At 38.8% G+C, this 27,226-nt stretch overlaps 1 protein-coding gene across 1 annotated transcript in view; it reads right to left on the reverse strand.

Moving 5' to 3' along the window:
* TRIM50 (tripartite motif containing 50) overlaps positions 1-27,226 on the reverse strand; it is a 111,766-nt gene that overhangs the window by 28,392 nt on the left and 56,148 nt on the right. The window contains 1 exon segment of the mRNA XM_053706314.1: positions 13,414-13,644. Coding sequence (XP_053562289.1) covers positions 13,414-13,644 — 231 coding nt within the window.

Here is a 27,226-nt window from a genome sequence, read left to right on the forward strand (position 1 = left end):
AAGTGTAGGTAGGTGGCGGCAGTGTCGGGGACGGCAGATTAGGGGTTAATAAGAGTAATGTATGTGTCGGCGTTGTCAGTGGTGACAGATTAGGGGTGTTTAGACTCGGGGTTTATGTTAGGGTGTTAGGTGTAAACATAAATTTTCTTTCCCCATAGGAATCAATGGGGCTGCGTTATGGAGCTTTACGCTCCTTTATTGCAGGTGTTAGGCTTTTTTCAGCCGGCTCTCCCCATTGATGTCTATTGGGAAATCGTGCACAAGCACGTAAAACCAGCTCAAAGGAGCGCTGGTATTTGAGTGCGGTATGGAGCTCAATATTGCCTGCTAACGCCGGTTTTTGCAAACCTGTAATAGCAGCGCTATAGGGAGGTGAGCGGTGACAATAACTTGCAAGTTAGCACCGAGCTGCTCATAACGCAAAACTCGTAATCTAGGCAATAGATACTTAGGCCTAGATTTGGAGTTTGGCGCTAGCCGTGAAAACCAGCGTTAGAGGCTCCTAACGCTGGTTTTAGGCTACCGCCGGTATTTGGAGTCAGTGATTAAAGGGTCTAACGCTCACTTTTCAGCCGCGACTTTTCCATACCGCAGATCCCCTTACGTCAATTGCGTATCCTATCTTTTCAATGGGATCTTTCTAACGCTGGTATTTAGAGTCGTTTCTGAAGTGAGCGTTAGAGCTCTAACGACAAAACTCCAGCCGCCGGAAAATAGCAGGAGTTAAGAGCTTTCTGGGCTAACGCCGGTTCATAAAGCTCTTAACTACTGTACCCTAAAGTACACTAACACCCATAAACTACCTATGTACCCCTAAACCGAGGTCCCCCCCACATCGCCGCCACTCGATTTAAATTTTTTAACCCCTAATCTGCCGACCGCCACCTACGTTATACTTATGTACCCCTAATCTGCTGCCCCTAACCCCGCCGACCCCTGTATTACATTTATTAACCCCTAACCTGCCCCCCACAACGTCGCCGCCAGCTACTTACAATAATTAACCCCTAATCTCCCGACCGCAAAGCGCCGCCACCTACGTTATCCTTATGTACTCCTAATCTGCTGCCCCTAACACCGCCGACCCCTATATTATATTTATTAACCCCTAATCTGCCCCCCTCAACGTCGCCTCCACCTGCCTACACTTATTAACCCCTAATCTGCCGAGCGGACCTGAGCGCTACTATAATAAAGTTATTAACCCCTAATCCGCCTCACTAACCCTATAATAAATAGTATTAACCCCTAATCTGCCCTCCCTAACATCGCCGACACCTACCTTCAATTATTAACCCCTAATCTGACGACCGGAGCTCATCGCTACTATAATAAATGGATTAACCCCTAAAGCTAAGTCTAACCCTAACACTAACACCCCCCTAACTTAAATATAATTTACATCTAACGAAATTAATTAACTCTTATTAAATAAATTATTCCTATTTAAAGCTAAATACTTACCTGTAAAATAAATCATAATATAGCTACAATATAAATTATAATTATATTATAGCTATTTTAGGATTAATATTTATTTTACAGGCAACTTTGTAATTATTTTAACCAGGTACAATAGCTATTAAATAGTTAAGAACTATTTAATAGTTACCTAGTTAAAATAATAACAAATTTACCTGTAAAATAAATCCTAACCTAAGATATAATTAAACCTAACACTACCCTATCAATAAATTAATTAAACACAATTCCTACAAATAAATACAATTAAAGAAACTAGCTAAAGTACAAAAAATTCGTCGGGAGACAACGGAAGAAGAGGATGGATCCGCGTCGCCTGCTTCAAGATGGACCCGCTCCGCACCGGATGCAAGAAGATCGAAGATGCCGCTTGGAGAAGATGTTTGCCGGTCCGGATGTCCTCTTCTTGCCGGATAGGAGGAAGACTTTGGAGCCTCTTCTGGACCTCTTCAGCCACCGGATGATGGATCGCCAACCCCCGCTTGGGTTGGATGAAGATGTTGGAGCCAGGACGGATCGGTGATACCTGGATGGTGAAGACAAGGTAGGAAGATCTTCAGGGGCTTAGTGTTAGGTTTATTTAAGGGGGGTTTGGGTTAGATTAGGGGTATGTGGGTGGTGGGTTGTAATGTTGGGGGGGGGGTATTGTATGTGTTTTTTTTACAGGCAAAAGAGCTGAAATTCTTGGGGCATGCCCCGCAAAGGGCCCTGTTCAGGGCTGGTAAGGTAAAAGAGCTTTGAACTTTTTTAATTTAGAATAGGGTAGGGAATTTTTTATTTTGGGGGTCTTTGTTATTTTATTAGGGGGCTTAGAGTAGGTGTAATTAGTTTAAAATTGTTGTAATAATTTTCTGATGTTTGTAAATATTTTTTTATTTTTTGTAACTTAGTTCTTTTTTATTTTTTGTACTTTAGCTAGTTTATTTAATTGTATTTATTTGTAGGAATTGTGTTTAATTAATTTATTGATAGTGTAGTGTTAGGTTAATTGTAGGTAATTGTAGGTAGTTTATTTAATTAATTTATTGATAGGGTAGTGTTAGGTTTAATTATATCTTAGGTTAGGATTTATTTTACAGGTAAATTTGTTATTATTTTAACTAGGTAACTATTAAATAGTTCTTAACTATTTAATAGCTATTGTACCTGGTTAAAATAATTACAAAGTTGCCTGTAAAATAAATATAAATCCTAAAATAGCTACAATATAATTATTCGTTATATTGTAGCTATATTAGGATTTATTTTACAGGTAAGTATTTAGCTTTAAATAGGAATAAGTTATTTAATAAGAGTTAATTAATTTCGTTAGATGTAAATTATATTTAAGTTAGGGGGGTGTTAGTGTTAGGGTTAGACTTAGCTTTAGGGGTTAATCCATTTATTATAGTAGCGATGAGCTCCGGTCGTCAGCTTAGGGGTTAATAATTGAAGTTAGGTGTCGGCGATGTTAGGGAGGGCAGATTAGGGGTTAATACTATTTATGATAGGGTTAGTGAGGCGGGTTAGGGGTTAATAACTTTATTATAGTAGCGGTGCGGTCCGCTCGGCAGATTAGGGGTTAATAAGTGTAGGCAGGTGTCGGCGACGTTGTGGGGGGCAGATTAGGGGTTAATAAATATAATATAGGGGTCGGCGGTGTTAGGGGCAGCAGATTAGGGGTACATAGGGATAACGTAGGTTGCGGCGGTTTACGGAGCGGCAGATTAGGGGTTAATAAGTGTAAGGGTAGGGGTGTTTAGACTCGGGGTACATGTTAGAGTGTTAGGTGCAGACGTAGGAAGTGTTTCCCCATAGGAAACAATGGGGCTGCGTTAGGAGCTGAACGCTGCTTTTTTGCAGGTGTTAGGTTTTTTTTCAGCTCAAACAGCACCATTGTTTTCTATGGGGATATCGTGCACGAGCACGTTTTTGAGGCTGGCCGCGTCCGTAAGCAACTCTGGTATCGAGAGTTGCATTTGCGGTAAAAATGCTCTACGCTCCTTTTTTGGAGCCTAACGCAGCATTTGTTTGAACTCTCGATACCAGAGTTAAATTTATGGTGCGGCCAGAAAAAAGCCCGCGGAGCGTTAACAGCCCATCTACCGCCAAACTCCAAATCTAGGCCTAAATAATTTGAATGCAATACCTTGGCATGCCAGTAATGTGTGTAACATATCACTGTGATTCTACAATATATAATTTCTGCTATTTTATAGTCAGCTAACAAGTGATAATGCTGTTCTCCAGAGATTTTTTTATGCACAAACATGCCTTTTAAATCTACAGTTAGTATTCACAACTGTTTTAAAATTCCCTCTTTGCAACCAAAAGTTGCAAAAGAGAGCAGTGGGCCTCTCTCAAATAAAAAACATACGCCTAGATTACGAGTCTTGCATTAGCCTTAAAAAGCAGCATTGAGAGGTCCCAACACTGCTTTTTAACGCCCGCTGGTATTACGAGTCTGGCAGGTACAGGTGTACCGCTCACTTTTATTCCGTATCCTATCTTTTTAATGGGATTTGACTAACGCCGGTATTACGAGTCTTGGAAGAAGTGAGCAGTAAACCCTCTCCTGTCAAGACTCCTACCGCATTTAAAAGTCAGTAGTTAAGAGTTTTATGGGCTAACACCGTAACCTAAAACTCTTAATTAAAGTGCTAAAAAGTACACTAACACCCATAAACTACCTATTAACCCCTAAACTGAGCCACCCCACATCGCAAACACTTTAATAAAGTTTTTAACCCCTAATCTGCCGACCGGACATCGCCGCCACTTAAATAAATATATTAACTAGTTACATTTTATTAACCCCTAATCTGCCGTCCCTAACATCGCCGACACCTATCTACATTTATTAACCCCTAATCTGTCGCCCCCACCCTCGCCGCTACTATAAACTTTCCTGAAGCATATCAGTCTGATCCTGACTTCACAGTACAGTCCAGCCCCGAAATACCAGGCAATCCTTCTCTGAACGAGAGACGTACGTTTCAGCCTATTGTGGGCCTCGTCAGTGAGGTGCAGCCATATCCCTCTAGGCACACTGAGCAACGGGTCCACGTCTGGTCCACGTCTGGATTCGCGCATCACACAGCAGACTGATATGCTTCAGGAAAGTTTTTCTCTGTGAAAGGCACATGTTGAGCAAAAAGAGGCTGCTTCTTGGGTGGTAACTAGCCATAGAACAAGCTATTATGCTATTTTTCATTTCCAGGTTGAGCGCTTCTCTCTTTTTATTTATGCAAATTATGACATTTTGGGAAGTCTCCCTAAGTGTGATGCGGGAATCCAGACGTGGACCCGTTGCTCAGTGTGCCTAGAGGGATATGGCTGCACCTCACTGACGAGGCCCACAATAGGCTGAAACGTACGTCTGGGGATTTGCTGTTTCTCTCGTTCAGAGAAGGATTGCCTGGTATTTCGGGGCTGGACTGTACTGTGAAGTCAGGATCAGACTGATATGCTTCAGGAAAGTTTTTCTCTGTGAAAGGCACATGTTGAGCAAAAAGAGGCTGCTTCTTGGGTGGTAACTAGCCATAGAACAAGCTATTATGCTATTGTTCATTTCCAGATTGAGCGCTTCTCTCTTTTTATTTATGCAAATGATGACATTTTGGGAAGTCTCCCTAAGTGTGATGCGGGAATCCAGACGTGGACCCTTTGCTCAGTGTGCCTAGAGGGATATGGCTGCACCTCACTGACGAGGCCCACAATAGGCTGAAACGTACGTCTGGGGATTTGCTGTTTCTCTCATTCAGAGAAGGATTGCCTGGTATTTCGGGGCTGGACTGTACTGTGAAGTCAGGATCAGACTGATATGCTTCAGGAAAGTTTTTCTCTGTGAAAGGCACATGTTGAGCAAAAAGAGGCTGCTTCTCGGGTGGTAACTAGCCATAGAACAAGCTATTATGCTATTGTTCATTTCCAGGTTGAGCGCTTCTCTCTTTTTATTTATGCAAATTATGACATTTTGGGAAGTCTCCCTAAGTGTGATGCGGGAATCCAGACGTGGACCCGTTGCTCAGTGTGCCTAGAGGGATATGGCTGCACCTCACTGACGAGGCCCACAATAGGCTGAAACGTACGTCTGGGGATTTGCTGTTTCTCTCGTTCAGAGAAGGATTGCCTGGTATTTCGGGGCTGGACTGTACTGTGAAGTCAGGATCAGACTGATATGCTTCAGGAAAGTTTTTCTCTGTGAAAGGCACATGTTGAGCAAAAAGAGGCTGCTTCTTGGGTGGTAACTAGCCATAGAACAAGCTATTATGCTATTGTTCATTTCCAGGTTGAGCGCTTCTCTCTTTTTATTTATGCAAATTATGACATTTTGGGAAGTCTCCCTAAGTGTGATGCGGGAATCCAGACGTGGACCCGTTGCTCAGTGTGCCTAGAGGGATATGGCTGCACCTCACTGACGAGGCCCACAATAGGCTGAAATGTACGTCTGGGGATTTGCTGTTTCTCTCGTTAAGAGAAGGATTGCCTGGTATTTCGGGGCTGGACTGTACTGTGAAGTCAGAATCAGACTGATATGCTTCAGGAAAGTTTTTCTCTGTGAAAGGCACATGTTGAGCAAAAAGAGGCTGCTTCTTGGGTGGTAACTAGCCATAGAACAAGCTATTATGCTATTGTTCATTTCCAGGTTGAGCGCTTCTCTCTTTTTATTTATGCAAATTATGACATTTTGGGAAGTCTCCCTAAGTGTGATGCGGAAATCCAGACGTGGACCCGTTGCTCAGTGTGCCTAGAGGGATATGGCTGCACCTCACTGACGAGGCCCACCATAGGCTGAAACGTACGTCTGGGGATTTGCTGTTTCTCTCGTTCAGAGAAGGATTGCCTGGTATTTCGGGGCTGGACTGTACTGTGAAGTCAGGATCAGACTGATATGCTTCAGGAAAGTTTTTCTCTGTGAAAGGCACATGTTGAGCAAAAAGAGCCTGCTTCTTGGGTGGTAACTAGCCATAGAACAAGCTATTATGCTATTGTTCATTTCCAGGTTGAGCGCTTCTCTCTTTTTATTTATGCAAATTATGACATTTTGGGAAGTCTCCCTAAGTGTGATGCGGGAATCCAGACGTGGACCCGTTGCTCAGTGTGCCTAGAGGGATATGGCTGCACCTCATTGACGAGGCCCACAATAGGCTGAAACGTACGTCTGGGGATTTGCTGTTTCTCTCGTTCAGAGAAGGATTGCCTGGTATTTCGGGGCTGGACTGTACTGTGAAGTCAGGATCAGACTGATATGCTTCAGGAAAGTTTTTCTCTGTGAAAGGCACATGTTGAGCAAAAAGAGGCTGCTTCTTGGGTGGTAATTAGCCATAGAACAAGCTATTATGCTATTGTTCATTTCCAGGTTGAGTGCTTCTCTCTTTTTATTTATGCAAATTATGACATTTTTGGAAGTCTCCCTAAGTGTGATGCGGGAATCCAGACGTGGACCCGTTGCTCAGTGTGCCTAGAGGGATATGGCTGCACCTCACTGACGAGGCCCACAATAGGCTGAAATGTACGTCTGGGGATTTGCTGTTTCTCTCGTTCAGAGAAGGATTGCCTGGTATTTCGGGGCTGGACTGTACTGTGAAGTCAGGATCAGACTGATATGCTTCAGGAAAGTTTTTCTCTGTGAAAGGCACATGTTGAGCAAAAAGAGGCTGCTTCTTGGGTGGTAACTAGCCATAGAACAAGCTATTATGCTATTGTTCATTTCCAGGTTGAGCGCTTCTCTCTTTTTATTTATGCAAATTATGACATTTTGGGAAGTCTCCCTAAGTGTGATGCGGGAATCCAGACGTAGACCCGTTGCTCAGTGTGCCTAGAGGGATATGGCTGCACCTCACTGACGAGGCCCACAATAGGCCGAAAAGTACGTCTGGGGATTTGCTGTTTCTCTCGTTCAGAGAAGGATTGCCTGGTATTTCGGGGCTGGACTGTACTGTGAAGTCAGGATCAGCCTGATATGCTTCAGGAAAGTTTTTCTCTGTGAAAGGCACATGTTGAGCAAAAAGAGGCTGCTTCTTGGGTGGTAACTAGCCATAGAACAAGCTATTATGCTATTGTTCATTTCCAGGTTGAGCGCTTCTCTCTTTTTATTTATGCAAATTATGACATTTTGGGAAGTCTCCCTAAGTGTGATGCGGGAATCCAGACGTGGACCCGTTGCTCAGTGTGCCTAGAGGGATATGGCTGCACCTCACTGACGAGGCCCACAATAGGCTGAAACGTACGTCTGGGGATTTGCTGTTTCTCTCGTTCAGAGAAGGATTGCCTGGTATTTCGGGGCTGGACTGTACTGTGAAGTCAGGATCAGACTGATATGCTTCAGGAAAGTTTTTCTCTGTGAAAGGCACATGTTGAGCAAAAAGAGGCTGCTTCTTGGGTGGTAACTAGCCATAGAACAAGCTATTATGCTATTGTTCATTTCCAGGTTGAGCGCTTCTCTCTTTTTATTTAATTTACTAAATTACCTACAATTAAATACAATTAAATTAAATAAACTAAAGTACAAAAAACCCCCCACTAAATTATAAAAAAAAAATTACAATTTTTTTAAACTAAATACACCTACTCTAATCCCCCTAATATAAAAAAGCCCCCCAAAATAATAAAATTCCCTACCCTATACTTAATTACAAATAGCCCTTAAAAGGGCTTTTTGCGGGGCATTGCCGCAAAGTAATCAGCTTCTTTACCTGTAAAAAAAAATACAATACCCCCCAACATTAAAACCCACCACCCACATACCCAACCCTACTCTAAAACCCACCCAATCCCCCCTTAATAAAACCTAACACTACCCCCTTGAAGATCACCCTACCTTGAGCCGTCTTCACCCAGCCGGACACAAGTGGTCCTCCAGAGGGGCAGAAGTCTTCATCCGATCCGGGAAGAAGAGGACCTCCAGACGGGCAGAAGGCTTCATCCAGGTGGCATCTTCTATCTTCATCCATCCGGAGCAGAGCGGGTCCATCTTGAAGACAGCCGACGCGGAGCATCCTCTTCTTCCAATGACTCCCGACGAATGAAGGTTCCTTTAAATGACGTCATCCAAGATGGCGTCCCTTGAATTCCGATTGGCTGATAGGATTCTATCAGCCAATCGGAATTAAGGTAGGAAAAATCATATTGGCTTCAAGATGGACCCGCTCCGCTCCGGATGGATGAAGATAGAAGATGCCGCCTGGATGAAGCCATCTGCCCATCTGGAGGTCCTCTTCTGCCCGGATCGGATGAAGACTTCTGCCCCTCTGGAGGACCACTTGTGCCCAGCTGGGTGAAGACGGCTCAAGGTAGGGTGATCTTCAAGGGGTTAGTGTTAGGTTTTATTAACGGGGGATTGGGTGGGTTTTAGAGTAGGGTTGGGTGTGTGGGTGGTGAGTTTTAATGTTGGGGGGTATTGTATTTTTTTTTACAGGTAAAAAAGCTGATTACTTTGGGGCAATGCCCCGCAAAAAGCCCTTTTAAGGGCTATTTGTAATTTAGTATATGGTAGGGATTTTTTTATTTTGGGGGGCTTTTTTATTTTATTAGGGGGATTAGATTAGGTGTAATTAGTTTAAAAGAAATGTATTATTTTTTATTTTCTGTAATTTAGTGTTTGTTGTTTTTTGTACTTTAGTTAATATAATTTAATTTAATTATATTTAATTGTAGGTAATTTAGTCAATTAATTTAATGATAGTGTAGTGTTAGGTGTAATTGTAACTTAGGTTAGGATTTATTTTACAGGTACATTTGTACTTTAACTAGGAAGTTATTAAATAGTTAATAACTATTCTACCTAGTTAAAATAAATTCAAACTTGCCTGTAAAATAAAAATAAACCCTCAGCTAGATACAATGTAACTATTAGTTATATTGTAGCTAGCTTAGGGTTTATTTTATAGGTAAGTATTTAGTTTTAAATAGGATTAATTTATTTAATTGTAGTAATTTAATTTTGTTTTATTTAAATTATATTTAAGTTAGGGGGGTGTTAGGGTTTGGGTTAGACTTAGGTTTAGGGGTTAATAAATTTACTATAGTAGCGGCGACGATGGGGGCGGCAGATTAGGGGTTAATAATTGTAGGTAGGTTGCGGCGACGTTGGGGGCGGAAGATTAGGGGTTAATAAATATAATGTAGGTGGCGGCGATGTTGGGGGCGACAGATTAGGGGTTCATATGGATAATGTAGGTGGCGGCGGTGTCCGGAGCGGCAGATTAGGGGTTAATAATACTATGCAGGTGTCAGCGATGTTGGGGGCGGCAGATTAGGGGTTAATACGTGTAAGATTAGGGGTGTTTAGACTCGGGGTTCATGTTAGGGTGCTAGGTGTAGACATAAAAAGTATTTAAACAATGCATTGGAGGATAGTGTTTGTGACCCATACCTTCCATGTGCACTGCTGCATTGTGACTTAAAAGGTTTGCCATCTAAAATTAAGGAGAACAAAATGATTTTTAATCCTCTAAAGGCCTGATGGAAGATAGGGAAGCTTCTTTCTATCAACTGCAAGGTTTCAAAATATCTCCCTGTTCTGGGTAACCCATTATTTCAAGCAGGACTGGATTCTGCAATTTTTAAGAAATGGCAAATGGTGGGACTGAACACAATGATCCAATTCATTGATAAAGAAAAAAAATGTGTTAGAACTTTTGAAGAAATTAAAAATAGCTTCAACCTCTCTAATAAGGAGTTCTTTGCGTTTTTGCAAGTAAGGCACTATGCATTAGAGCTAAAGAGGGAGGGAGAGTGGCAATGGGATTTGGGAGATCTAGAGGATTGGCTCACGTTAGTTAAGAAGGGACGTATGTCCATCTCTTATTGCTACTACCTCTTAGGAGCAAACAGAGCAAGTCATACTTTAGAGAAAATTGCTCAAAATTGGAGACTAATTTTGGCCCAGGATTATATTGACCATAAATTTATACAAAAATCTATTCATAAAGTGGCAATGGCTACTCTTTCAGCAACATGGAGAGAGGCTCATCTTAAGTTATTACATAAATTTCACTATACTCCGGAAAAAGGCTATAAGCTCCAGAACATGAATTTTTTTAAATGTCCTAAGTGCTCCTTAATTGCGGCAGATCTCTTACATATGATAGTTAACTGTCCCCTGATTAGGCAATTTTGGCGAAAACTAGAATTCTGGATCAATACTACTCTCAGGATCTCCCCTCTGGAGATATCGGCAAGCTTAATTATATTTTGCTGTGATAATCAGATAGAACAACAATCAAATGAAAAAATAATAAGTGTCTCTATAATGGCAGCTAGGTACTTAATAATTAAAAAATGGAAGACGAGAGAAATCCCTAGTGTGGTGGAAATAAAACATTTCCTCAAAAAACAATGCATATTAGAACAACGTGACACGGATATTAATAATGATTCTGACATCAGAATTTTTTTTAGTAAATGGGCACCATTTATTAAATCCCTCCCGGCCACAGAGATAGACTATATTGTATTTCCCTTCCAAAACACAGAGCTAGTACAACTGGGGTTATGGTAAATGGATAGGAATCAAAGGTTTTTGGGGGGGGGACGAATGTGGAAATTCCCTTTCCCCCCTCTCCCCCTCTTTTTTTTTTTTCTCTCCCCCCCCCCTTTTTTTTTTTCTCCCTCTCTCTCTCTCTTGGTGGAAGTATTGAGAAGTAACAGATATGAGTCTGGACTGCAATAATAATAATATAAAATTGAACTGAGGTCGATCAACTAAGAAAAATTATCTTGAGCATACTAATTCTTAATTAACTTGAAGGTAATTTAGGAGTATTATTGGTTATAAAAAGCATAAACAATAGATTGGTTTGATTTGTTGACTGTACGCATAAAGTATATAAGAGAAATAGTGCTGTTTTTCCCTGTTAAATTTTTTTTTTTTTTCCCTCTCCTTTGTTATTGTTTTTTGTTTAAGGAATTATAGAAATAATATAATTCAATAGGAAACTCTAGAGATGAAGGATTGTTAGAATTATTGAATCCTCACGGTTGTTTGGTTGTTGTTTTTTTTCATTGGTTATGTAACCTTCTCTGTTTCCTGAAAACTGCTTAAAAATGTATAAACATGTTGAAATATAATAAAAATGAAATTTAAAAAAAAAAAAAAAAGTATTTTCCCATAGGAATCAATGGGGCTGCGTTAGGAGCTGAACGCTGCTTTTTTGCAGGTGTTAGGCTTTTTTTTTTTTTTTCAGCCCGATCTGCCCCATTGATTCCTATGGGGAAATCGTGCACGAGCACGTTTAGCCAGCTTACTTCTACCGTAAGCAACGCTGGTATTGAGGTGAGATGTGGAGCTAAATTTTGCTCTACGCTCACCTTTTTGTGGCTAACGCCGGGTTTAAAAAAAAAGTAATACCAGCGTTACTTTAGGTGAGCGGTGAGGGAAAACTGTGCGTTAGTCACGCACACCATTACCGACAAAAACTCGTAATCTAGCCGTTAATTTTCAGGGTCATGTGATTAGTAAGTCTGTGCTGGTTGGTTTTCTGATTGTTGTCCTATTTTTTATTTAATTTTTTTATGTTAAAAGATTTTTTTGATTTTTTTTAGTGTCTATAAAAGAAAGAGCCACACATGGGGAAATCCATTTCAAGGAGAGAACTAATCTTCCTCTCTATAATTTTGCGTTGTGTACCTAAGATGCAGCATATCACCTTTTATGCCAATGAGTCTTTTTACAAGTGACTTATTCCTGATGTATATGTTGCAAAAGATATTATGTTCGGCCATTTTTTTTTTTTTGCATGGCCATTTTTTTTTTTTTGCATGGCCATTTTTTTTTTTGCATCCCTCTCCATTATTCCCCAAACGTTGTTTAAAATCACATGTTTGGCCTGAATTATGAAACATTTTTGATGGTTTCATGTCCATTTAAATTATTCTCTTTTCAAACCCATAATCCAAGTGGTGGTCTTTAGTAGTCAGCAATGACATAAAAACATACCATTAAAAGTGTTTTGTAAGTTCTGCACAAATGTTATAGCACAGTGGTTATACTGATTTCATAGAGCAAGATTACAAGTAGCGCGTTATGAGTTTTCCACGCGCGATGTGGTCTTTTCTCAATCAATTTCCATTGCGCAGGTATTACAAGTCTTGAAAAATCACGATTGCGCGTGTGCTTTCGCCTTTTACTCAGCAATCTTTTCCATGCTCGAAGAGCTGTAGTTAACGGTTTTCCGCAACATAAAAGTTTCACAAAACACTTCAAAAATACATTACAAAGTACAGTTACATTCATATTAACACTAATAAAAAATATTGCACACAAAAGTTATAAGGGCTCAAAGATAGGAGATCTTGGGTGATAGAAAAAAAAAAGTCAATGCAGGGATTTTACATTGACATACATACACATACATAGAGAAACATAGATTAATATGTAAAGAGATATGCGCATTAAACAATATCTCAGAAATATTCGCATATAGATCTCAGGATATCTAGACATATACAACTATATATTCATATACATATCTCACAATAAATAGATATATCAGTTTAAATATAATCAAATATATAGAGAAATATTTATTTAGAAATAAATAGAACATATTCCGTTGCAAAAACATTTTCGCAATATGAAATATTTGCACGCATTTACATGTACACTTTTCAAGGAGAATACGTCATGGGCTTTGCGCAACATATTAGTTGTTTTTTTTTCTATTTGTTTTCTCCATTGACTTCTATCGGGAATACGTGAACACGCACACAATTTTGCAGTTTGCATTACGCGGCTTAACGTGCACGCAAATTAAGTTATTTTGCAACTTGTAATAGCTGTGCAACCCCAAATGCGAAAAAGCCATAACGCACGATGTGTTTTCGCAAATGATTTGCCGCGCAACTTGCAATCTTGTCAATACTAATCAAACTACCTGTTTCTGATAATCAATAGGAATAATGCATTTCTTAATTCACTACAAGAACTTAAACTATTTATACTATTACCCGGATAAATTGCAGGTGATTCTCATTGCCCAAAGTCTCTAGCTGCCTCTCATTCTCACACACTTTACTCAGGATCTCATTTTTTTGCTGTAGTTGTGCTTCAATCGAGCCAATGAGGTCTGAAGTTTTACGTGTCACTAACTGAAGAAAGTGGGTCTCTTCTTCCTCAATGTACTTATGTAGCTCACGGAATTCTTTGTAGATTAAATGCTGGAAGACATCAGACTCATTCTGTGGAGGACAAGATGTACACAGAGGAATATTAATACAATAGAAATTATGATTCTAGTCCCTAAGGTTACCCCAGTGACAACAATAACATAATTATTATTGGTGAATATATATTTGATGCAGAAATGTTAAAAAGACAAGGACGTCACATAAATATTTTTTTTTTTAAATGTATCCATTATAAATTATTCACTGTGTTGCAACAGATTTTCATAAAAAATAAATGTTTTGAAAGCATTTAAAACCTGTCATTTTGTATAAAAAAGCATTCTTTGATTGTCCTACTGCACATCTCTTAAAAAAAGCCCCTTAAAGGACCACTAATTTCAGTAGATTTGAATAATTGAGAAATGCATAATAAAAAGACAATGCGAGGGACGTGGCTAGGCGGTAGCCATGTCAGACGGAGAATTCTGAAGCTCTGAGAAATGCCAATTTCATCCGCTAATAATCTCTGGAAGTATCTATAATCCATACAGAATAATAATGCAGCTAGCTTTCTGAGACTATACCCAACCAGGATTTACCTTTTTTTTTTGCTGCGCTACAACTTCAGTGAGCTAACATAGACCCACCGGCTTCCTGGGTTAAACTAAAGGAACGGACCTGCTCAGATATACAGCTATAAATACTCTCAGGAGAAAATATCAGCTACCCTCACAATATGTTCTACACCTAAACGTATTCTAGTGTACTGGGAGAAGGAGACCATGACGGAAGATCTTATCACTGCAATAGCCATCCTAGAAGGACTCGGGCAGTTGTTGACTGCCAGATACAGCCAGCTCGTTGCCAGTATATGCTCTCCGGACACACATGAAGAGAGCATTAACATCCCTATCACCCGAGAGGCGACGCCTGCGTGGCAACTACAGGATGCACAAAATGCTGATACTCAAGTGCATTTTGGGAGTTGTGTTAATACAGCACAACGTGATACGGTAAATTCCTCTGGATCTCTAAATACCCCTGCTTTGCAGGATGCGATCAGTTCCCTTGAGCATAGGGAGTGCTCCTCCCGTGAACAAATAGAGGTTGATTTCGATCTTTTTACTAAGCCTGCAACCCCTAAGACTCACAAGAGACTACAGCCTACTACACAGCTCCTAGATCAGGTGACTTTGTAACCACACTTGGGACAAGGCTCAACATCAGTCATCCTGTATAGTATTTCCTGTGAACACCTCAGAGAAAAATTACTTTAAGGGGCCAAATTATCAAGCTCCAAATGTAGGTTGATAACCCTGTTTCCACACGAGCCTTCAGTCTCGCCGGAAGCAGCAGTTATGAAACAGAGGTCTAAAGACCGCTGCTCCATAACTTGTCCGCTGCCTCTGAGGCCACGTTCTTCAATCCGCCTGATCCTATACGATCGGGCAGATTGACACCCCCGCTAGTGGCCGATCGGCCGCAAATCTGCAGGGGGTGGCATTGCACAAGCAGTTCTGGTGAACTGCTTGTTAAATGATAAATGCTGACAGCTTATACTGTCGGCATTTATCGATGTGCGGCGGACATGATACACTACATTGTATCATGTCCGCTCGCACTTATATAAATTGGCCCCTAAGGATTCATCTCAACTGTTCCCCCTAATATAAGAGCTATTTTTTTTTAGGACCTATCTAGGTCTACTTTTAATAATTTTAAGAGATGTTAGATATTTAATTGATCTCCATAGTATCTTGCTTCCTCTATCTATTATTGGAATCTTTTGCTCATAAGAACTTATTATTTAGCTCAGTGATGGGTTGTATTGTTCCATATAGATTGTATTATGTTCTTTACTGGGAAGTTTGTTGTGGTGTCATAGAAGATTACTCCTTTAATTACCTTTCCTATCACAAACCAGTTTGAGATAAGGACGCTACTCCTAAACCTTTAACCTAACTTGCTGGTGTATATATAGATATGCTGATACAAGGCAGCTACTGGTTTTATATAGATACACTTACTAAGAAGTTAGATCCTCTAAATGCCACTAGACTAGGTAGACACTATTTACAGATATATTACTAACTGTTGTTCTGATGTAAGAGGAGCCTTTTATAGCTTTGCTGTTACATGTCTGTCACTATTCCCAGTTTCTCTTGTTATAATCTGGGTTACCGTTTATGTGCTAGGACAGAAACCCTCTGATCTAGTATAGTACCAGGCTCTTTCTTAGTACACACACTTACATCCTACTAAGCTCAATAATCAACTAAAACTATCTACATAAATATGGCTCCAAATACAGAAATATCAAGGTAGAGATCAGTGGCTTTGCTAATATGGGCTGTGTTCAGCTCTTCATAGACAATATCTATATATCTATCTATCTATCTATCTCTCTCTCTCTCTCTCTCTCTCTCTATATATATATATATATATATATATATATATATATATATATATATATATATATATATATAGTCATAATACTCACATATCTCCTTCTTCCATATACTCATATATAAGATAAGCTGAAGTTTGAAATATACTAAAATACAATCTTAGAATGTGATCATACAGGGAAACTAGTGCTCGTTTACGACATCTATATCCCAGTCAGATCTACTCTCATAATGCTCGAATTCAGGTAGAAAACAGCTCATTTAACCCATAACTAATCTCCTTTCTAATATTTTCCTTTTTATTATCCTAAGCTGTGTAGCTGGGGTGATCCCGTTTTATAACAGGACCTAAAAGAGGCCCACCAGATATGCTAGTATATTTAAGCCCTTAAACTCCTAAGAATTTATTCTGGTTTCATATACTAATTTTACACATCCTATATTATCTCAGGCAGTGTTTACCCGCTGACAAACTTTCTTAGATTTCATGCAAGCTTACATTTCACTGTTAATGTTCAGATTATGTTTCATTTTTCTTTAACATTTCAGATATTTACATACTTTTTAAGTGTCATTGGACCCCATCGGGGTCACAAGTCTGACTATCATGTTTTGTTCATCTTTTTGCAACTAAATGGCCCATAAGCGGACAGCTAAATAGTCGTTTACAAATTGCTAGAATTATTATAAAATGGAGGTTTCAGAAATCCAAATTATGTCATTCATCCTCTTCCTTATTTATAACATTGTGTATTGTTCAACTGGAATTATGTCATTTATGTTTTATGGTAGGTATTGTACATTTACTTTATTGCAAAACCTCAATAAAATAATATTTAAAAAAACAGACAATGCAATAGCACTTATTTTGAATTTGAAATAAGCAGTAGAATATATTTTTTTTGGCAAATTTCAAAGTTATTCCAATTTTCCCTCCCCCTGTATCATGTGACAGCCATCAGCCAATCATAAAATGCATATACGTATATACTGTGCACTTTATGTATATACTGTGCACTACTGTGCTCATTATTAGTAGGAGCTTAAGAAAGCATGCAAATAAAAGTAAAGTGTAAATTGGAGATTTTTTTAAATTGCGTGATTTATCTGAATCATGAAACTTTAATTTTTACTTTGGTGTCCCTTTGAATGTTGTTTATCTTACTTCCTACTCTGGCCAATTAGAGACAGATATAAACAAGTTCTTGCACATATCAACCTATCACTGTGCAGCATGTAGGAGTGTTACGGGTCTGCATTCCATGCAATGCACTGCATCATCTACATTGGGAGTGAAACACTACAATTCAAAGGGACAGTAAACACCTTGTAATTACAAGACAGTTCTATTGTGTTGCTAGAGAATAAATATATCAGCCCATTCTTAATGTTTTTAAAACAAAATAACATCTTGTTTACTGCAATTGTTTTTCAATAGCCAAACTCCAACCTCCATTTGCCTTTTTTGGAGGAGCTAATAAGGGCTTGAGTTTGCAGACAACATGGCATTAATTACCATAAATCACAATCGCCTAGATTACGAGTCTTGCGTTAGCCTTAAAAAGCAGCGTTGAGAGGTCCCAACACTGCTTTTTAACGTCCGCTGGTTTTATGAGTCTGGCAGGTACAGGTGTACCGCTCACTTTTTATCCGCGACTCGAGCATACCGCAAATCCCCTTGCGTCAATTGCGTATCCTATTTTTTACATGGGATTTTCCTAATGCCGGTATTACGAGTCTTGGAGAAAGTGAGCGGTACACCCTCTCCTGTCAAGACTGATACCGCATTTAAAAGTCAGTAACATAAAACTCTTAACTAAAGTGCTAAAAAGTACACTAACACCCCTAAACTACCTATTAACCCCTAAACCGAGGCACCCCCCCACATCGCAAACAGTTAACTAAAGTTTTTAACCCCTAATCTGCCGAACGGACATTGCCGCCACTTCAAAAAATATATTAACCCCTAAACCGCCGCACTCCCGCCTCGCAAACACTAGTTAAATTTTATTAACCCTTAATCTGCCGTCCCTAACATCACTGACACCTACCTACATTTATTAACCCCTAATCTGCCGCCCACAACGTCGCCGCAACTATATTAAATGTATTAACCCCTAAACCTAAGTCTAACCCTAACCCTAACACCCCCCTAACTTAAATATAATTTAAATAAAACAAAATAAAATTACTACAATTAAATAAATAATTCCTATTTAAAACTAAATACTTACCTATAAAAAAAAACCTAAAATAGCTACAATATAATTAATAGTTACATTTATATCTAGCTTAGGGTTTTTTTTTATTTTACAGGCAACTTTGTATTTATTTTAACTAGGTAGAATAGTTACTAAAAAGTTATTAACTATTTAATAACTTCATAATTAAAATAAAAACAAATTTACCTGTAAAATAAACCCTAACCTAAATTACAATTACACCTAACACTACACTATAATTAAAATAATTTCCTAAATTAACTACAATTAATTACAATTAAATTAAATAAACTAAAGTACGAAAAAAAATAAACACTAAATTATAGAAAATAATTAAATAATTACAAGAATTTTAAACTAATTACACCTAATCTAATCCCACTAATAAAATAAAAAAGCCCCCCAAAATAATAAAAATCCCTACCCTAATCTAAATTACAAAAAGGGCTTTTTGCGGGGCATTGCCCCAAAGTAATCAGCTCTTTTACCTGTAAAAAAAAAAATACAATACCCCCCAACATTAAAACCCACCACCCACACACCCAACCCTACTCTAAAACCCACCCAATACCCCCTTAATAAAACACTAACCCCTTGAAGATCACCCTACCTTGAGATGTCTTCACCCAGACGGGCGCAAGTGGTCCTCCAGAGGGGCAGAAGTCCTCATCCGATCCGGGCAGAAGAGGACCTCCAGACGGGCAGAAGTCTTCATTCAGGCGGCATCTTCTATCTTCATCCATCCGGAGCGGAGCGGGTCCATCTTCAAGCCAGCCAACGCGGAGCATCTTCTTCCGACGACTCCAGACGAATGAAGATTCCTTTAAATTACGTCATCCAAGATTGCGTCCCTTGAATTCCGATTGGCTGATAGGATCAGCCAATCGGAATTAAGGTAGGAAAGGAGTTAGTGTTAGGTTTTATTAAGGGGGGATTGGGTGGATTTTAGAGAAGGGTTGGATGTGTGGGTGGTGGGTTTTAATGTTGGGGGGGTATTGTATTTTTTACAGGTAAAAGAGCTGATTACTTTGGGGCAATGCCCCGCAAAAATCCCTTTTAAGGGCTATTTGTAATTTAGTATAGGGTAGGGCTTTTTTTGTTTTGGGGGGCTTTTTTATTTTATTAGGGGGATTAGATTAGGTGTAATTATTTTATTATTTTCTGTAATTTAGTGTTTATTTTTTTGTACTTTAGTTTATTTAATTTAATTGTAGTTATTTGTAGTTAATTTAGGAAATTATTTTAATTATAGTGTAGTGTTAGGTGTAATTGTAATTTAGGTTAGGGTTTATTTTACAGGTAAATTTGTTTTTATTTTAACTAGGAAGTTATTAAATAGTTAATAACTATTTAATAACTATTGTACCTAGTTAAAATAAATACAAAGTTGCCTGTAAAATAAAAATAAACCCTAAGCTAGCTACAATGTAACTATTAGTTATATTGTAGCTATTTTATGGTTTATTTTATAGGTAAGTATTTAGTTTTAAATAGGAATAATTTATTTAATTGTAGTTATTTTATTTAGATTTATTTAAATTATATTTCAGTTGGGGGGGTTAAGTTTAGGGTTAGACTTAGGTTTAGGGTTTAATAACTTTATTATAGTGGAGGTGACATTTGCGGCGGCGGCAGATTAGCGGTTAATACATTTAATATAGTTGCGGCGACGTGGGGGGCAGATTAGGGTTTAATAACTATAATGTAGGTGGCGGCGATGTTGGGGGCAGCAGATTAGGGGTTCATAGGGATAATGTAGGTGACGGCGGTGTCCGGAGCGGCAGATCAGGGGTTAATAATAAAATGCAGGTGTTGGCGATGTCGGGGGCGGCAGATTAGGGGATAAGTGTAAAATTAGGGGTGTTTAGACTCAGGGTTCATGTTAGGGTGTTAGGTGTAGACATAACTTTTGTTTCCCCATAGGAATCAATGGGGCTGCGTTAGGAACTGAACGCTGCTTTTTGCAGGTGTTAGGTTTTTTAACAGCCGATTCTGCCCCATTGTTTCCTATGGGGAAATCGTGCACGAGCACGTTTAGCCAGCTCACCGCTACCGTAAGCATCGCTGGAATTACAGTGAGATGTGGAGCAAAATTTTGCTCTTCGCTCACTTTTTAGAGGCTAACGCCGGGTTGAAAAAAACCTGTAATACCAGCGTTGTCTGTAGGTGAGCGGTGAGCATAAACTAAGCGTTAGCACCGCACCCCTGTTAACGCAAAACTCGTAATCTATTTCTCAAGTCTGTCTGTATTTTCTGTCATTAACTTTGATTATTACCTTCAAAGGAAACTATAGACCCTGTTATATATTTCTCCCAATTTAATAACAAAAAATAAATAAATAAACAAACAGACACCCCCTCCCCACAACCTCCCTTACTTATTAACTGCCACTCTAAATCAGTTGGATCTGACTAACCGGAGCAAGAGATTAAATAGGCTTTTCCCATTTGTGAATCTAACTAAGCATTTCACATTACAATAACTGTAAAACAATAAAAATTTATATTAATTTATGGCCATGACTACTCTTGTTGTCTGCAGACTCAAGCCTAGATTGGTCCCTCTAAATAAAGGAAATTGATAGTGTTTGGCTATTGAAAAATAACTGCAGAACACAAGATGTTAATTTGTTTTTTTTTTTAAAAAGGAGTTGGCTATGTTGTTCTACAAAATAGCAGAGAGGAAATGAGATGTGCTGACTCCAAAAAAGTCAAATGTTGGAAAAAAAGTTTATTTGGAAAGTCCAAAAAAATATATGCTTGTACAAAGTTTATAGGTCACAGTCAAGAACGCCTGACGTGTTTCACGCATGCAAAATTTTGTTCCAACATTTGACTTTTTTGGAGTCAGCGCATTTCATTTCCTCTCTGCTATTTTGTTTACTAGCGGTTGGGAATACCGCTCCTGGATCCGCTGCCCCAATTGCTCCTCCCACCTCGGACACAGGTCTTCTCTCTTTTTCATCCACGTCTATCTCCCACCCAAGTGCCTAGAAACATCAACGTCATCGGAGACGCACCAGGAGGTGCGCCATACTTCCTGTTCACGCCAGGAAGGACACACAAGCTGCACCCCCCCGGAAGGGTCTCATCGCCAGTCCGTGAGGAAGTACAGAGTGCGTCCAGGCACCCCACCAGACCAGTGCAGGGTAAGAGAAACGTCTCACAAGCACTACTACAGTAACTTGTTTTTGACCACTTACTGACACCTAGGCTGAAGCGGAGCGTGTAAGACACCAGAGGAACTTTTTTAGAGAGAGACGCTGTGAGCCCTAGGATTTGGATATTATTACTATTCTGACTGTTTGCCCATTATACACGGATATTCATTGGGACACATACCCCTACTATAGATCTCACATATATACTTACAGAGACTAAGGGGTCCTTTTATAACTGAACACCCTGTTTTAGTGTATTAATGTATGTTGTTCTACAGCAAGACAATTTCACCTAAACAAGGTGTTTAGTGTCCCTTAAAAGTCAGCTCCAGAGCAGCAATGCACTAACTGGGAGCTAGCTGAACAATCTGATGAGCCAATGACAAGAGGCATATGTGTGTAGCCACCAATCACCAGCTAGCTCTCAGTAGTACACTACCTCTCCTGAGCCTACCTAAGTGAGCTTTTAAACATAGGATACCAACAGAACAAAGTAAATTGAATAAAAGTATCTTCAGATTGTATGCTCTACTACTAGAATAGAATTTCCCTTACCAACTAGTGAGCGTTGTTAAAATAGTGTTAGGCGTACAGAAGCATGAATTAATTTCCTGTTATGTATATTTAAAGATTTACATGCAATACCATGTTTATATGTTATTCATATGTATAGTAGAAGAATTTCAAGGGCAATGTCCCTTTAAGAGTCTTGTTTATAACAGTGTGACTATTAGATTTCACCTATAAGGTCATACATAATGTACCAGGACAACCTTATCTTACTAAACAAAGAATGTCCACAAGGTCACTTGCCTATTTTGCTAGATATATGAATGGTCCCATATCACACGTGGGTTGTAAAAATGTGGGGGAGTGTCATTATGTAAATAAATATAAAATTCACAATTATCTCATACTACTTATGAACAATTAAAGCTTTTATAATCATTTCAGAGATATGGAAACTCAGTGCATGGCCAAGAACAATTTACTAGTCCGTATCATGAAAGCTTTATCATACACTGAATTTGTAATCACATATTCAACAATGAAAGTCTGAAATATGTGCTGAGTCATAGATGGCAATTGTAGATGATATCCATATGCTCTGTGGTCATAATGGACCCTTTAATCAGATTTTGCCATTCATTTTTTATTATAAAATTTACTTTTGAAGTCACTCACAATGTGAAAAATGATTATGCAAATATTTAAAAAGAGAAAATTGGGAAATCTCTCTAACAGACTAAGAGGCCTAGTTATCAACGTGTCTACTTACCTGCCTTTGCCGGCCCAATACGCCCGCCTAAGCTCGCCTACCATCGCCGCCGCAGACCTGAATAATCTCACCAAAGTTATCAATAAAGCTGTCAAAAAGCCGTGCACCAAGTACGGGGCGATGAGCAGCGGACTGTGATAGTTATCACTCATCCGATCTCGCTGCTCTTCGGCTTTTTCCTAGCTTTATTGATACCCCTGTCACTAAGCACTCACACTAAACTACACTGTTCTACCCCCTATACCGGCGCCCCCGGAACCCCTCGCAACTAAATAAAGTTATTAACCCCTAAACCGCCGCTCCTAGACCCCGCCGCAACTATAATAAATGTATTAACCCCTAAACTGGTGCTCCCGGAGCCCACCGCCACCTACATTATACCTAGTAACCCCTATCCTGCCCCCCCCCTATACCGCTGCCACCTATAATAAATTTATTAACCCCTATGCTGCCGATCCCGGACCCCGCCGCAACTAAATAAATTGTTTAACCCCTAAACTGCCGCTCCCGGACCCCACCGCCACCTATATTAAACTTATTAACCCCTAATCTGCCCCCCCTACACCGTCGCCACCTATAATACATTTATTAACCCCTATCCTGCCCCCCCTACACCGCCGCCACCTATAATAAATTTATTAACCCCTATCCTGCCCCCCCTACACCGCCGCAACTATAATAAATATGTTAACCCCTAAACCTAAGTCTAACCCTAACACCCACCTAACTTAAATATTAATTAAATACATCTAAATATTATAACTCTTATTAACTAAATTAATCCTATTTAAAACTAAATACTTACCTTTAAAATAAACCCTAATATAGCTACAATATAAATAATAATTATATTGTAGTTATCTTAGGATTTATTTTTATTTTACAGGCAAATTTCAATTTATTTTAACTAGGTACAATAGCTATTAAATAGTTAATAACTATTTAATAGCTACCTAGCTAAAATAAAGAGAAATTTACCTGTAAATAAAAACTAACTAAGTTACAATTACACTTAACACTACACTATCATTAAATAAATTATTCCTATTTAAAACTAAATACTTACCTGTAAAATAAACCCTAAGATAGCTACAATGTAATTAATAATTACATTGTAGCTATTTTAGGATTTATATTTATTTTACAGGTAACTTTGTATTTATTTTAGTTAGTTAGAATAGTTATTAAATAGTTATTAACTATTTAATATCTACCTAGCTAAAAGAAATACAAATTAAATTAATTAACTACAAATACCTACAATTAAATACAATTAAATAAACTAACTAAAGTACAAAAAATAAAAAAAACTTTTACAAAAAATAAAAAAAAGTTACAAACATTTAAAAAATATTACAACAATTTTAAGCTACTTACACCTAATCTAAGCCCCCTAATAAAATAGCAAAGCCCCCCAAAATAAAAAAATGCCCTACAAATTCAAGTTCAATCCGATTGGCTGATCCAATCAGCCAATCAGATTGAGCTCGCATTCTATTGGCTGTTCTGATCGGCCAATAGAATGCAAGCTCAATCTGATTGGCTGATTGGATCAGCCAATCGGATTGAACTTGAATCTGATTGGCTGATTCAATCAGCCAATCAGATTTTTCCTACCTTAATTCCGATTGGTTGATAGAATCCTATCAGCCAATTGGAATTCGAGGGACGCCATCTTGGATGACGTCACTTAAAGGAACCATCATTCTTCGGGAAGTCATCGGTGGAAGAAGATGGCTCCGCGTCGGCTCGTCTGAAGATGGCTCCGCTCCGCTCCGGATGGATGAAGATTGAAGACGCAGCCTGGATGAAGACTTCAATCGGATGGAAGACCTCTTCAGCGCCCCTTGGATGATGACTTCGGCCGCTGCGGATGTCCTCTTCTGTTCCATCGGTGGTCGGCTGGCTGAAGACGGCTAAAGGTAGGATGATCTTCAGGGGGTAGTGTTAGGTTTATTTAAGGGGGGTTTGGGTTAGAGTAGGGGTGTGTGGGTGGTGGGTTTTAATGTTGGGGGGGGTTGTATTTTTTTTTTACAGGCAAAAGAGCTGAATACTTTGGGGCATACCCCGCAAAAGGCCCTTTTAAGGGCTGGTAAGGTAATAGAGCTGTTAACTTTCGTAATTTAGAATAGGGTAGGACATTTTTTTATTTTGGGGGGCTTTGTTATTTTATTAGGGGGCTTAGATTAGGTGTAAGTATCTTAAAATTGTTGTAATATTTTTGAAATGTTTGTAACTTTTTATTTTTTGTAACTTAGTTTTTTTTATTTTTTGTACTTTAGTTAGTTTATTTAATTGTATTTAATTGTAGTTATTTGTAGCTAATTAATTTAATTTATTTAATGATAGTGTAGTGTTAGGTTTAATTGTAACTTAGGTAAGGATTTATTTTGCAGGTAATTTTGTATTTCTTTTAGCTAGGTAGTTATTAAATAGTTAAATAACTATTTAATAACTATTCTAACTAGCTAAAATAAATACAAAGTTACCTGTAAAATAAATATAAATCCTAAAATAGCTACAATGTAATTATTAATAACATTGTAGCTAACTTAGGGTTTATTTTACAGGTAAGTATTTAGTTTTAAATAGGAATAATTTAATTAATGATAGTGTAGTGTTAGGTGTAATTGTAACTTAGGCTAGGATTTATTTTACAGGTAAATTTGTCTTTATTTTAACTAGGTAGCTATTAAATAGTTAATAACTATTTAATAGCTATTGTACCTGTTAAAATAAATTGAAATTTGCCTGTAAAATAAAAATAAATCCTAAAATATCTACAATATAATTATTAGTTATATTGTAGCTATATTAGGGTTTATCTTATAGGTAAGTATTTAGTTTTAAATAGGATTAATTTAGTTAATAAGAATAATATTTATTTAGATGTATTTAATTAATATTTAAGTTAGGGGGGTGTTAGGGTTAGGGTTAGACTTAGGTTTAGGGGTTAATAATTTTATTATAGTGGCGACGGTGTAGGGGGGGCAGGTTAGGGGTTAATAAATTTATTATAGGTGGCGACGGTGTAGGGGGGGCAGGATAGGGGTTAATAAATTTATTATAGGTGGTGACGGTGTAGGGGGGGCAGATTAGGGGTTAATAAGTTTAATATAGGTGGCGGCAGGGTCCGGGAGCGGCAGTTTAAGGGTTAAACAATTTATTTAGTTGCGGCGGGGTCCGGGAGCGGCGGTTTAGGGGTTAAACAATTTATTTAATTGTGGCGGGGTCTGGGAGCGGCAGTTTAGGGGTTAATCAGTTTATTAGAGTGGCGGTGGGCTCCGGGAGCGGCGATTTAGGGGGTAATACATTTATTTAGTTGCGGCGGTGTAGAGGGGGACAGATTGTTTAGACTTGGGGTACATGTTAGGGTGTTAGGTGCAGACATCTCCCATAGGAATCAATGGCAACGAACATGAACTTTCGCTATGGTCAGACTCCCATTGATTCCTATGGGATCCGCCGCCTCCAGGGCGGCAGATTGAAAACCAGGTACGCTGGGCCGGAAAAGTGCCGAGGGTACCTGCTAGTCATTTGATAACTAGAAAAAGTAGTCAGATTGTGCCGAACTTGTGTGCGGAACATCTGGAGTGACGTAAGAATCGATCTGTGTCGGACTGAGTCCGGCGGATCGAAGCTTACGTCACAAAATTCTACTTTTGCCGGGCAGCAGGGCTTGATAACTAAGGCGAATCAGCCTCGCCACAAATACGCTGCGGAATTCCAGCGTATTTGAGGTTGACGGCTTGATAACTAGGGGCCTATGACCCCCCATTCCAATCTATTTCTTTGTCCACTAATAACGTTGGCATCAACTTGGGTGGTTTTGCCTTTCTTTTTTTTGTTATTTTAGAACCATTACAAAATTAAAAAAAACTATATTATCTGGGCATAGTCACCATAAAATTAAGAGGAACCAGACATTGATTCCTTGCTCACATGCCTAGAGTTATGCAACTGCACCTCACTAATGAGGTCCAGAAAGGCCAAAATGTATATTTGGGGGCTGTTGCTTTTCATTGTTTAGAAATAAATTGCCTGTTATTTTAGGTCTGCACTGTCATTTTGACATGGACAGACTGATATTAAATTTTATACAATATTAGTACACTATTCAAGGTGTGTAATGTTCCTTCAACCCCAGCTGTGTCAAATCTAGACCATAGTTTTTATTTTATATTACAAGTTGTTGTTTTTTTATTTATTTTTAAAATTTTCTTTATTGGAGACAAACATCCAATCATTTTAGTAACAACAGAAGTCATCCACATTACTACATCTTATGATAACTGCTGGTGCAATACTGCCCCCTGCAGATTCGCAACCAAGAGGTGGCGGACGAGTTAAGGAGCATCGGTCTTGGGACCGCTGTTTATTAACTTCCGCTTCAGTCGGAACTGAAGCGGTGTGGGTCAGAAGCAGCATTCGCTGCTTCATAAATAGACCCCTAGGAGTAGATATAATGTTGCTTCTCTAGCAATCCTTTTGTAGTTCACTCGTTGTCCTAGTTGTGAGACTGTTCTTTGTATAATTGAAAAAACATTAAAAACAGACGGCTAGATTACGAGTTTTTGTCGGTAA

The sequence above is a fragment of the Bombina bombina genome, chromosome 3 (assembly GCF_027579735.1).
Source record: "Bombina bombina isolate aBomBom1 chromosome 3, aBomBom1.pri, whole genome shotgun sequence".
In the NCBI taxonomy this organism is placed as follows: Eukaryota; Metazoa; Chordata; class Amphibia; order Anura; family Bombinatoridae; genus Bombina; species Bombina bombina.